This window comes from Gadus macrocephalus, chromosome 1 (assembly GCF_031168955.1).
Source record: "Gadus macrocephalus chromosome 1, ASM3116895v1".
Taxonomy (NCBI): domain Eukaryota; kingdom Metazoa; phylum Chordata; class Actinopteri; order Gadiformes; family Gadidae; genus Gadus; species Gadus macrocephalus.
Genome location: NC_082382.1, coordinates 13,401,850 through 13,415,747, shown reverse-complemented (window position 1 = coordinate 13,415,747; position 13,898 = coordinate 13,401,850). Strand labels below are relative to the sequence as shown.

General features: G+C 42.8%; 1 protein-coding gene across 6 annotated transcripts in view; it reads right to left on the bottom strand.

The window, feature by feature from the left end:
* The window catches only part of rerea (arginine-glutamic acid dipeptide (RE) repeats a), a 126,298-nt gene that overhangs the window by 21,553 nt on the left and 90,847 nt on the right, over window positions 1-13,898 (bottom strand). For 5 of the 6 annotated variants that reach the window (XM_060046723.1, XM_060046714.1, XM_060046729.1 and 2 more), the window contains 5 exons: window positions 12,676-12,780; window positions 8,292-8,340; window positions 6,179-6,303; window positions 5,776-5,875; window positions 3,953-4,051 (listed from right to left, as the gene is read on the bottom strand). In XM_060046723.1, the coding sequence (XP_059902706.1) occupies window positions 3,953-4,051; window positions 5,776-5,875; window positions 6,179-6,303; window positions 8,292-8,340; window positions 12,676-12,780 (478 nt within the window). Of the gene's footprint in view, window positions 1-3,952; window positions 4,052-5,775; window positions 5,876-6,178; window positions 6,304-8,291; window positions 8,341-11,470; window positions 11,869-12,675; window positions 12,781-13,898 lie in introns of those variants that run through there. The other variant, XM_060046745.1, reaches the window with a different exon arrangement.

Below are 13,898 nucleotides of genomic sequence, written 5' to 3'. Positions count from 1 at the left end.
GGTGCGTGCGCAGTTCCTGCCTCGGAGCGGATTATTAAAAGTTGTAGAACTGGTTAGGATCACACGGGATATGCACAGAGATGGCATCGTAATGATAAGAGGCAAAGGCACAGGGAGGGGAACGCAATTCAGATTAAATGTCATCCGGTGGAAAACACTGACGCAAGTGAAATGTTCAGACTCTCTATGTACGGCTTGTCCAAAAGGCACACAAAGCCACTCTGAGTCAATACAGAGTCATTGTACTTGACTCGTTGTTTAAAGCTGACCTTTCCGGGCATGCTGTGTATAAACCCAGAGGAACTGTGGACAATCAGCCAGCTATCCAAAACCAATGGGAAAAAAGCCCTGTTTGTATGCTATGAAATATCAGTTCGTAATGAGATTGGCTACGGTGCACTGGGGGAAAATCACAAGTGCCAGATATGAAACGTCCCCGTGTTCACATGGCATGACCGTCCTAGTTTAGATATTCCAAACTACTTTGTATCCCCTCACGGCCACCGTCTATATCTCTTTCCAGTGGATGACGTGCTGGAGATTGTTATTTTGTTTTGTTAAAAAAAGTACAGTGTATTCATGGCTAGATGCTGCCAAGTATTGGCAGGCGAGAAACATCCTATATTTCCTGTGTACACAAAAGGTGACAGGAAATTCCAGCCAACACCCATCCTGCCTCGCTATTTGGTTTCTAAACAACTGTAAAGAGCATTGCTGGCGGGGCAGCATAACGGTAATAAAATATGCTGTCAGCACCGTGCTCCGGTTTGAACCCGACAGCGGGGCCGTGTCTTCCCAGTCCGGGGGGGGGGGGGGGGGGGGGGGGGGGGTTGGAGGTAATCATCGAGGCAGACATTAAGAAGACTACACAGGATGAAGACAGGAGGACATGGAGCATGAGGCACGGGTTGAACTATCCGTCTCAGGGCGCATTCGGCCGGGCGCTCATCTCCGGTATGTAGGCTTGTTTTTCACCACTTGAGGGCCTGCAGCTCACCCCCCCCCCCCCCCCCCCCCCCCCCCGCCGGGCACAGCCGCGGGGCTGTCAGGCCCCCGCACGAGCCATCCGTCAGCTGAGGACCCTGCCGGGGATAAGCCAAGGCACAGCGCACTGGGCTGAGGACTAGAACCCCCCACTCGCCTGACCCCGTGTCCCCCGTCAGTGATAGATCTACCACCCCCCTCTCCACACCGCTCCCTCTCTCTCTCACAGGGACAAGGAGCTGCTGGGAAGGCCAACTGCCTAGACAGCACCTCCTGTTGGCCAGAGCCTTACATACACCACTAGATGAATGAACTACTTCAAGTTTGAGGAGGATTTTCAAATTATGAACGGCTTATATGCCTCACTGAAGAATCTGAAAGCAAATGTATTTGCTGACAAATGTCATGCCACTTATTAAAATGGCGTTGCATCGAGTACATGTATTTTCTTTGATTATTATTATATATATTATAATTATATTTTCAAACAGGGCTTGTTCTATATTGAGTACACCTACACATTGAATAGATATGCAAGACATATTCAGGGGTCTAAGGACTATGAAAAAAGCAAAAAATATAAGCCTGCGGGTGCATCAGTGTAAACAAATGCCTTACTGAAAAGATTAAGCCTTAATTAAGGCATTTAACTGTGGGTGAAAAAACGATCTACTTACTGCACCATTAGATTAAATATATTGCAAAATAAAGCTAATAATTACAGATTGCCAAGTCATTAAAAAGCATCGACACTATCCATGTCAACGTCAGCCATAATCTTTTCTTTGTTCACATCAAGTTCAGTCATTCATTTTAAATCCATTATGTTGTGGCTATAATTCTACCATTATTCGGCTGTAGTTTGATTTTATTAAGTAAGTAGCTGGGTAAGAATTGGGATGTTTGTAGGGTTTAATAAAAAAAGGGAAACATGATACATTGCTAGAAATGTACTGGCCTGTATGGAAGCTGTGGAAGTATTACAGCATTAATAGATCGCTGAGCTGTCACCATGTAAGCATTACTTTATGTTTACATTGGCATGGCGATAAAAGTGTTAGCGTCGTCACCTTCTTCAACCGCTTTAATAATGATGATTTAAGAGTCATTGTTGGTGCTGGTGATCATTTCAAAAATACCATTGTGGAAAAGGAGACAGAGAAAGACAGGGAGAGAGCCTGAGAGAGACTATACTTTACAGACTGTCTGAGAGTCCAGACACAGGGCCGTCGCATGTGGTATATGGCCACAGCTGCAGACACGAAGAGCCGAGGGTGGGGGGACAGGCGCATGCATGGGGTGTCAAAGGGGCTGGAGGGTGGATGGGTAGAAGAGACCTTGCAGACAGGCTGAATCTGTCATTTTAGTGGCTGCCACTGTCACCTTTATTCACATCTCCGGATGTATAGAGAAAGGGGAGAGGAAGGGATAATGACCCTGTTCCTTGAGGGGACTGGTCGCGGGCATGAGGAGGAAAAGGAGAGGCCACGCAGAGATGATGAATAAATGAGGAGCATGTGGGGCAGTGTCAAGGCCGAGGCCAGCGTTTACACCTGTCCCTCAAGGCTGCGCGGCTGGAAAGGCACAAACGGTAATCAGACGAGTGAGGGGCGCCTGGCTGGCCTGAGCCCGGCCCAATGAAGGACAGCGCTACAGACACAGCTCATTGACTGTCTGGATTGCATAGCTGTTTAAATTCATTCTGTTATGGATTGCAATTCAGCAGATTACAGCTACGCAATTATAATACAGTGAAACAGATTCCTTAAAATCCTTCAGTAAACTACAATGATATGGTTAAAACCATTTCATTTCTTATTTTATGTACTTTTGCCCCATCATGCCTAAGGAAATATGCAAATAAGAAATTTTACCATTTGAACAAGTAGTGCAAGACATGCATAACTCATTCTAAAAACACTTCACAAAAGAAAAAACATTATTTTCCAGCCCACCTTAGCCAGCCCCAAGCTTGCATGAATAAAAATACCTCAATGCTGTTAACTGAAGGAAGGACGACTTAAATAATTGCATTATTCTATGGCCCTGCTACGGTTGCCGTCCTTATTCTAATGTGTCCGTGTGTTCAATTACAGGATAAATACCCCCATTGGTTGTAATTTGATCTGAGTGGATGGAAAGCCTACCTGTTAGACTCTATAGTAACAGACCAGTAAAGTATCTGGATTACCATGAACTGGGTACAGCGTCCACATTACCGGTGTCATGGACGGAGAAAAGCCCTTGAGATTTCCTATTATCAAAAATTCGACCCAAAACACAAATGTAGGTTTGCTTGGGTGTGAGACGTCTAAGCTTTCCAGTAGCGTGGCTACTATTCAAACAGTGCATAGTACATGTCATGTAGCAGCAAGGACAAAGCCTTTCATCTTTACTGTTTTGACATGGTTATCTTCAGTGCTCCCTCAACCCCCTCCTGCTACTGATCTCTGTGTGTTGTTAGATGAGAAAGGGCAGCAGCCATTTTCTGGCTGCCATCCTTTCCACACCGCTGCTGCAGCAAAATTCAAATCTAAATTCAAATTGAGCTCAACGTGAGCGGCTCTCAATCTCCCCCTAACCCTCCCCCCACCCACGACCGCCAACCCTATCCCACGTTGCTGTCGTTTCACGGTGAGGATTTATTCAGAGGGCGATAAACAGGATGCAGCTGCTGCTCAGCCTCGGCGCGGCGTCTGGGCAGCGAGTGACGTCCTGTGATCCCCGTCCAGCAGCAGTGCTGCCTCTAACTGGCTAACAGCACCCTCTAAAGACACAAGCCTGCCTGCTCACAGGAGCCACAGCAGACGCACAGCGCACAACCCAAGTAGAGCCGTAGATACATGCCTGATGCCAGAGCCATATGGAGAGACCTCTAATGATGGAACGTGTGAATGATGTTCATTAAAAACAAAGAGACATGAACTATATTTCACAAAAACGTATACATTTTTGAACAGTGCCTTACCACTTCGTCCTCGGACCAGCACTTCTCTATGAGTTTGGGTACGGGCTTCTTGACCAACCGCTGAAGAGCCTTGCCGGCATCGTAGCTGCTCTCGTGGAGCTGAGGAGAAGGAGAGCGAACATCAGTTAGAAAAGGTTCTGTCGTGTAAAATGAGCTGAATAAAAGGTTAATTGTTGAAGATGTATAGGCATGATGAATAGCTGAGCTCAGGTGAAAGTACCAGAGTAGAAAGATAATGATGAGTTACAATAGTATGATACATAGTCGTATTGGTTTGATAGGTAGAGGTTTCAGTATGATAATAACAAAAGGTAAGATCTTATTTGTGCTAGTAACTAAGTAAAGTAAAGAAAAGTATTATTGATGATATTTGTACCTAGTTCGTCTGGTTTAGGTCACAGAAGGATTTGGCTTATTCTTGGCATATACATACTAGAAACATAGCCTACCTAAATGGGTGGTCTAAAGCAAATAAAGGGGAGAGTGGCCATTAAGAGCCATTCTAAAAGCGGGGTTGACAATGAGGTAAGTCAATGAGATGAAGCGAAAAGATATACTGCTCATTGACTTTCATTGTAAAATATTTTTTTAAAGTTCAATATTTTCAAAAGTATACAATATAAAAAAATATGAACGATAGCGCTCGATTCCAAGCCAAGGGGAACATTTTAAAATTGGGATGGAGTCTCTGGGTGAAGAATCATTGGAGGAGAAAGGGGCCAAAGTTGGTAGAGAATAATAAAGAAAAATAATAATAAACCCAGAGAACAACAAGAGTTGAGTGCTGGCTGAGGAGCACTCACCTAATAAAGTCTAGGAATAACAATGGCAGAGTGCTGCCTAGCAGCACTCACCTAATAAGGGCCCCATCAACAGTGCCTCGTATTTCAAACAGTCCATGTAATGCAATAGATAGTAGTTCATAACATCAAATAACGACTGGAATATCCATCTCACCATGTCAGCATTCTCAAAACCACAGTGTCCGCAATATCAACATGAATTTAATAAAGCGTCTGGTCATTTTTCTTTATCTATTCAGTTTTTTCTAAAAGGAAGGAAATCCTTTTTGAACTACTGCTACTAACAGCTTGAGGATCCCCCTGTGAATGTGAACGCAATTTCTTCTCAATTGAAGGATTAAAGAAAAGCGGTCTTTCACTGAAAGTCTCCGTCAGGAGCGGAGACCGTACGTAAAGATCTGAGAGGCGAAGCGGTCATAAACAGCAGGGAGAGACAAAGACATCCTGCGTGCGTCTATAAGGCACGCGTGTCCCATCCCATCGAGGAAAACATGCGGAGCAGCAGCCACCGGCACGTCAACAAGCAGCGTTCAATCGGAATTGCAAATGAGGATAGGGAAGGTCGCAATACCACGACCTGCTCCGTTATGTTAATTCTCTATTTCATAGAGTCGGAATATAAATGCCCTGTTTATGATGATTCCAATCTCGTTCGCACACTTGATTCCATTGCATCCATTTCCAATGTTGCTCGCGCACATAATGCATTCAGGCGGGGTCAGGTGGACTGGACTGTAGGATAGGTTTGTTACACAACAGTGCAATGAGGAGCGACTCTTGGAGGGAACCACCAGTTCATCTGACAATTATTATAGGAGAAATTTGGTTTTACAATAGTACACCACTGACTATAGAGGGAGCATGTAACAACTGAAATCAGCTGATCAAGCAGTTGGTTGGACTAAAAAAAACTTGGATACTCTTATCACCCATAGAATCCTCAAAAGAGTCAGATCTAAACCCCAACTAATGCTGCAGAAAGGACATGGTTGGTGTTGATTCTTCCGTGTTGAAACTCACAGTGTTAAGTGCATTAAGTGTAGTGTCATCTCGAGACGCTGCCAGACACCCGTCTTCTGTTGAGCCTCCGTCGCACATTCCTGCGAAAGCAGCCATGCTCCTGTAGACAGAGGAACCCTCCATATCAACATCTAGAAGCACTACAATATGCACATTAACCAAGATGATATGTAACCAGTAATCATTTCAATGAAACCACTTCAAATTTTACAATTAATGTATCTTGTGAATATGATCTTTACCATGTTTTTCATTGTCATTGTATTGTATCGATATTTGGATTTGCATTATAAGACAAACAATAATTCAACCAAATCTGAAATATTGCTTTAAATGTATAGAGAAGAACATTTCTTCAGCTGGAGTTTACTTTAATGATCCACTGAACTTTCTCCTGCTTTACCTTGCGGCTCTGAGGTACATGAGGAGGTCACAGTCGTTGACCCCCGGCATCCAGACCAGCTCCTCATTTTCGGTCACAGCCTGGCCGCCGGGAGAGGGGAATGGCTGCAGCTCCGGGAGCTTGGCCTAATTAGACCCAAGGAAGGAGAGGGACAGATGGTGTCACACCGCAAATAGCACGCAGGCCTCAAGAAAATAACAGCTTTCAGTCACTTGTCATCCGCCTTGCACTGAGCTCCGTCAAACACAATGCTACACTTTCTCAAATTCTTCATTGCAAGGGCACAAATGCTAGTCTACGAATCACCATTTGAGACTCAGGTAACCTTTTTGCGACAGTTGCTGAAGTAAATATGGTGCAAAACACCCGTGTCAAATAATGTTAATTCATGGACAAAATTTCCTGTATGTGTATTTATGCTTTGAGGAGAAATTATTGGTTATGGGTCTTGGCCAAGTTGGGAGCCAGGATGACGGCAGAAATGGCGACCCCCCCAACCACCGGATGTCCCAGCAGTCTTCCAGTGGTTAAAAGGGCAGGGTCATTTACCCATCATACTGTCTGAGCAGAGATTTTCAAATCCAAACAAGGTTCAACCACTGTGGAGAACAATTTCGGCAGCCGTTCTTCTGCTATCCCAAAGTGCGTGCATGTTCCCATGTGTTGCAGCCTTCTTGTATAACTCACGATCCTCATATAAAATAAACAAAATATAATATATTACTTTATGCTGTAGCCATCTCTTTAGAGCATGAATTTGGTCTTTACAATGCATTTTCATAATTTATTTGAACCACAACGAGGCAAAACAAACTCCATACAATTCACACTAGTTCCCAAAACCGTAGCTAAGCATTATCAAGTCATTAACCAATTCAATGTTAGCATTTTCTTCCTGAAACTAGCAGTAGCTAGTTGGCATTGACATAATAGAAAATGACATCAAAACAACATTAGTATGATAAGGTCTACTTACTTACCGGATAAATAACTTTGCTTGATGGGTAACTGTCTTGACAGGTCATGACAACAATGCACTGGCAGCGGATGACACTGAATGTACGCCATAAAAAGGTTCCCAAACAAGCCTCTTTGATCGGCCAAAAGGCTTCTGTGGACTCTCTCAGTGCCAGCCCTCAAGCATCAACATGCAGTATTTCAAAACAGGGCTGTCACAGCGCAGATATATGTTGACTTTCTTCCTAATTCCCATTTAAATTTTGAATCTTTTAATTTGGTTAGTTTAATTTGATACTACAGTATCGCAAGTAACTGCCATGTGAGGGAATTAAGTGGCTTTCGGATCAACTCTTGTACATAGTACGACTCGGTTACGCCAGAGGTTCTAGGTTTTAAAGAGGGTCACACACTAGACAAGCCACAGAGTACCCCAACATATAGCAGTAGACGTGTGCAGTAGGACAACGCACGTCGGAAGAATCAATTTTAGGTCTTTGGGTGATGGGTGCCGACGAAGGTTTTGAGCATTGCTGGAAGTTATAGAACGGCTGTATGCAGCACTTTTGCACTTTTAAACAAATGTAAACCTAAACCTACTATACACCTGCAGGGACTTCAGCTGGAAATAGGCTAGTATTACGAATTACAATGAATCTCATTTTGCTAGATTCATGACTTGTTTATGGTCCCATACAAATGAATGTAATAAACTGAACTAAAAACTTAAGTTCCAATAAGGAAACATAGCTAAAAAAGTGCTTTGTATACTGTGCATAACATTTATTTTTATTGGTGGAGGAGCACGAAGAGTGAGAGAAAGATATTTCGAGGCTCTACCTATAAAAAAAGAAAAAGACCACCTATGCAATTAAAAAAAGAAAAAGACAAAAAAGATATTCCAATACTTCGACACAGCAGCTAAAAAAGGTGTGTGACCACTAAGTTAGTGGCACAAATGTTAGTCTTGATCCCTGATTACTGCCTAATCGCTTTCCATGATCTAACTTTTAAATGGCAAAGGAGCTAGGTCATCAAAAAAACGAATACAAATCCTATAAAAAAGAGCAACACATGTGCAGTTGCGAGATGACAATTGTGGTACGTGCAATTGCAAGACGAAGGCTGCAGAGACTAATGTAAAAATGGGACTTACTTGATGACTGGGGCCCACTCTTATTTCCCCTTGAGTGCTGTTCAGTCGCCTGAAAAAGAACATGTGAATAAATATAAGAACGATACTTAACACCAAGTGACTGTATCGCGTGTGTCTGTTAACCCAGCAAAACCATAATATAACAAAGCATTATAATTGAGTTGGACGTCAGAGACCATGAGGAATAGAAAAGGATGCATCTTATCAAGGTTTCTTTGTCTAAAAGGAAGCAACGTTTGTGAGAAAAACACACACTCCCTTCCATTTTATAATTTAATATCAAGAAACAAAAGGGAGAACGTGCATGTGGGATAAAATGGTCAGGGTACATTTCAATGGCTCAGGCTAGGAGCAATAAAACAAGAATCCCCCTAACTGGCGGTGAGGGGGCTGGCTGGGGCTATGCAGGGAGGAAGGGAGAAAGCCTCTGAAATACGACTGCCGGTGCAAATGTTAGTAGCCATGGCAACTGCAATTTAATAATAGTGTTCTGACTCTCCAGCTGCAATGGATTAAAGAAAATGACAAGATGTTCCTTTTGAAAAGCCTTTCCCCTTCTGTTGCCTAGGTAACACCCCGACTTTCATACAGCTGAGCACAGGGCGGCCCAGAATCTGTCAGCATGATTTGCACCCCTAGTAGCTCTCCCTCCATCATGGCAGTTGGCCGAGGGGTGGGACTTGGCTGAAACCTTAGAGCCCCTGTCCCTCCGGTAACTTTACGGTCTTTAAAAACACAGGCTTTGCTGGACACATTTGACATGCCTCCCCAAAACATTAGCCTTCTACCCTACACTTGGACATACTAGGGAGAAGACAGTCCTTTACTTACTCTCGGTAGATACTCAATAGCAGATGCAGGGAGACAAGACACGGATAGCATCTAAAAAATGATCCCAGTCTGCCAGGGAATATTTATATTTACTGCAGTAGTTCTGCTGCTGAGACACCTCCAGAATGGTTTACAATGAATCACCTAGTGTGGACTGGATAGCTTGATTTGGTGCAGGAGTCTAGGACCTTCTGTGCATGTACAAGTCTGTTGCTGCTGGGCTATATTCCTTTCTCGGACGCAGTTTGTTCATACATAGAGGGCTGTGATAGTCATTACACTGGCAAAATCATGTGATCATGTCACTGCATACACACACACATACTAATTGGATTTAGTGTAAATGCTACTCATGGAAGGGGTTCTAGGAAAGCTGCCACACGTAATAATAACGTTATCCTGTTGGTCACATGTCTGTACAAATAAGGTAGTCCAACATCCAAAGGCATGACTGGACAATAACCAAAACATCAAACTTTTTGAGAAAGAATTGTAAATTCCTAATCCTAGCATTTTCACAAAATGATATACCGTTGCATCCAACGATAACGGAGTCCTACAAGATACGGCAAGCTTGGTGAACATGAGCAGATACATGCGTCATCATTCACCATACAGTCCCCCAGTCCCCTGGTACATGTAGGCCAAGTTTGAAGCTTTCATAAACAAGGGCTTTGGATGTGTGGTTGTTATGGTCAATTGGTGGTCTGACCACATGGGTTGGAGTGAGATAGTTGTTCATCCTGGACGGAGAATGTTTACAAAGTTTCATGCATATTTCCTCGTGGAAATGGCAGCCCTTTAAAATGTTGACAATCAAGCGCTGATTATAGTGCCACCTATGGGGTAATCTGGTCCATCCTTTGCGCCTCTTACTCATTTTACAAGTTCTCCAAGCAAGCAAATGTGTACAACATTTGCCATGTGGTATTTGTGATATGGCTGACGGACCGTAGGACCCCTAAACATATAAATACAATTAATTGTGATGTTAATATGTGACTGAAGTTATCAAATTGAACAGTAGAAAATACCATACCATTAAGCATCCCCCAGCTTCACTAACAAGAAACAGCAAAAAACAAGACAATTTGTATTTCTTATGTGTATTCAACTAAAGCCTGAATAAACTGTTCGACTCTATCCCATGGTAGAAAGTATTCTGAAATGTGTTGGTTGTGGTATGGTGTGGGCCAAGTCACTGGTGTGTTTGGCAGGAGTTCGAAGGGATGACAAATGAGGACACACAGAACACCATCTGAGAGAAAACTGTACCGAACGCTACAGCAGTTCACAAGAGAAGTAGCGATACAGAGACTTCTGGGAAGAATACACCAGTTTACATTGATTACATGATTAAAGTAGTCAAGTTAAAATGGGCTCAAATGCCTTGAGAAAAAAATATCAAAACCAAAAACTCATTACCGTGGAAGACTAGAAATGGTCTGTACAGCAAATATTGTTTATAGTATTTATCTTAGGGAGTTGCTATTAAAATGTAGTAGAACCCATTCAAGATATAGGCCTATACTCTTCATATGTAGCAGAGTTTACAACTTTCGGACACAAACAATTAATATTTGACCCATATCAGAGTTAAATATTAGGTTGGTATTTATTTACTCTTAGAAATAAGACGTGCCGGTATGCTAAATGATTTAACCCAAACAAAAGCGCAAGTATCTGCTAAACTTCCTTCTGCGCAATCAAGGCTAGAACCGCCCCTTCCATCAAATTCATCCAATCATTGTAGAGTCTGTGGTACACTAACATAATTGTAGCGCATACTCACACAGACTCGACTCTTAGCTAGGAGGTAATCACACGTGACTGTTATACGAATCGTCTTTAAAATAGACGTGATAATAAAGATATGAATAATTCATTTGCTCTCGTCTGAGGATGCACAAAGACGCTCTTTCTTCATACGCCATGACATCTCAATTGTAAACATGAGCACCGAGGCTACAGCAAACTGGAGAGAGATCGTTTGTTAGATTCTCCTCAAAAGAATATCCGTTTAAAATGTCGATAAGTTATATGGATACGCATTTCAAACTCAAATGCATCTGCGCTTTTATGGATAAATAACGCACGACCGGCTTTGCAGTAACATTAGCGGTACACACTGGAGTGACAGACTTCTCAGCGCTCAATGCCTATGAAATAACGAGGATATCGCAGCTTTCTTTCTTTCTGACAAATACTTCTAGAGCAACAGTGTGGTTTATCGATACACGTATCCAAACTATGTTCATTTATTTATTCAGATATGCGAAGCGCAAATGAGTCGAGCGAACACTCGCGTACCAATATGTCTGAGCAGGAGAATAGGATCGCGAACCTACCTCCTTGGACTGAACAAATCGTCCATGACTGACATCAAGCTCTAAGGTTGGACGTTGACACTTTATGCAAAACGCGCGCTGTTAGAAACTCCCTCTCCCACCTATTTCTAGGTGCTCAAAATGGAGAACCAAGCAATCGCTCCGGAGAGGCATCCACTGAGCTTGTGCTGTGACCTCAGCATACACGCACAGCGTAGCCACCTAGCTTCTTTTCTTTTTTAAACACAACTGAGCATGTGCTACGAGTCGACCTTACACGCACAGACAGCCAGACACACATACAATCGGGATACGGAATTCATCTCTCCTCATATGTCTGCGCCATAATAAACAAGGCTGAAATTGCAGGGCGGCAGACACACCGCTCAGCATACCAAACGAGAGGAGGAGTGGGAGGGGCGAGCCGCTCTGCGATTCATGTAAACAAGGACCATCGCCGCTTGCACAGCAGTGGTGCAGATATATATATGCAACTAAATATCTCTTGCTCTCTCGATTAAATATATACAAATAATACAATGCGTTATAATTCCACACATTTACTTTGCTCAAGCTAATGAAAATGCACACACATTTCAAACTAGAATGTGCCGTCCCTGATTGAAATATAAATGACATTAATAATATTTTAATATCACATAAAAAAAGGACTGCACATCCAACCTTACAAATATCAATTTGACTAAAGCTTGCGCGAAATAAATACCAAAACAAATAAAATCATGGAGTAAAACAAATTGCAAAAGGGTAAATGGCATGTTAAAACCGATAACAATATGATAAAATGATAACTGACTTCACAGTCGATTGAAAGGGGAGCCAAATGCTCTACTGTCATAGTTCCTCTAGTCTAGACTGTTCCAAATTCCAGAAGCCCTGACTTCAAACATTTCCTTTAGTTTAGACCTCCATGAACTGACCCTCACTGAACTGCAGCCAGCAAACTTGCATGAAGCAAATAAGAAAAGGGATGAAATCTCCACGATGACCATGGCAAATGGCTAGTTTTATTCAATATCTATAATGATTGTCCAATTAAACAGAAAATACCAACAAAAAAAAAATCTCTGGCTAGGGGACGGAGGATAGAGCAGGAGTTAGTTGTACTTATTGTTTGTGAGAGGAAGAACCAAAAGGAGACGATGACTCGTCTCTGTACACACCGATTTTTCCAAACATTTGGAATAAAAGGGGCAGCAGCTCACCTGGTCTCTGGGTTATATCCGAGGATGTAGAAGAAGGAGTCCATGCGGGCTTTGAACTCCCGTGCAGCAAAGATATCAGAGAAATGGGCAATGTTGCATTTTCCCCTAGAAGACAAACCAGCAGACCAGAATTATGATGATTATGCTAATGATACATACCCATTGTATTGCAAAACCAAAACAAGTCCAACAAGTAATACACATTCATATATATGTATTAGTGCTGTCAAGCGATTCAAATATTTAATCGCGATTAATCGCATTAATGTCGTAGTTAACTCACGATTAATCGCAAATGTTTTTTCTATGCTAAATATCCCTTGATTTCTTTGTCCCATTAATTTTTCTCATTTTAATGCTCTTATCAACATGGATAAGTGCATCATCTTGCCTTGTGCAAATGTTTTTTTATGATAACAACATTGGCATATGATACAAAAAAAAAGCCTCTAATGCAATTAAACGATGAACATACAAACATACTGCCTTGAACATAGCAGTCAGGCTACTGCTTCTTTGTTTTGAGGCAAAAAAAAATACAAGACTTGCGTTAATCGCGCGATAAAAAAATTATCGCCGTTAAAATTGGTTTGCGTTAACGCCGTTAATAACGCGTTTAACTGACAGCACTAATATATATACAACAGTCAAAGCAGCAGCAGCCTGAGTAATCTGATTATCTGTGGGCTGCCTGTGCATTGGAGGTGACAAATCATGCAGCAGGTATTCTGGTATCCGCCTGTGGGATACGCTACTGCGGGAGGTAGCACCAGCTGAACCTGTCAGCTTCACTTTGCCTGATGGAGCTGTGATGACCCAGGAACCAAAGTGGGTTGTAATCTTCTCTATCAGGATATTTTTTAAGAACCCCTGCTCTAGAAATTCGTGCAAGCTTAAAAATGCAATTGTACAAAAATAAAATAAACTAAAAGGACTACTAGGACTCGAGACAGAACCTCAGCATATCTTTTGTTTGCCTCATGTTGTGTCTGGGCATATCAAAAATAATGGGCATCACACGGCGGCTCCACAGCCAGGCTTCAGCTCTCCCTGCACCCCCCAGGATGAAAGGGTGGCTGGGGAGGACCAGGAGGTTTAGAGCAAGGGGGGGAGGGAGAGCTGAGCTGCTCCATGACAGCATCCCGCTGGAATTACCTCCCGTTTCATCGGGCGGGGGGGGGGGGGGGGGGCTTGAGAATGAGTCAAATCAAAGGGTGCTCTGT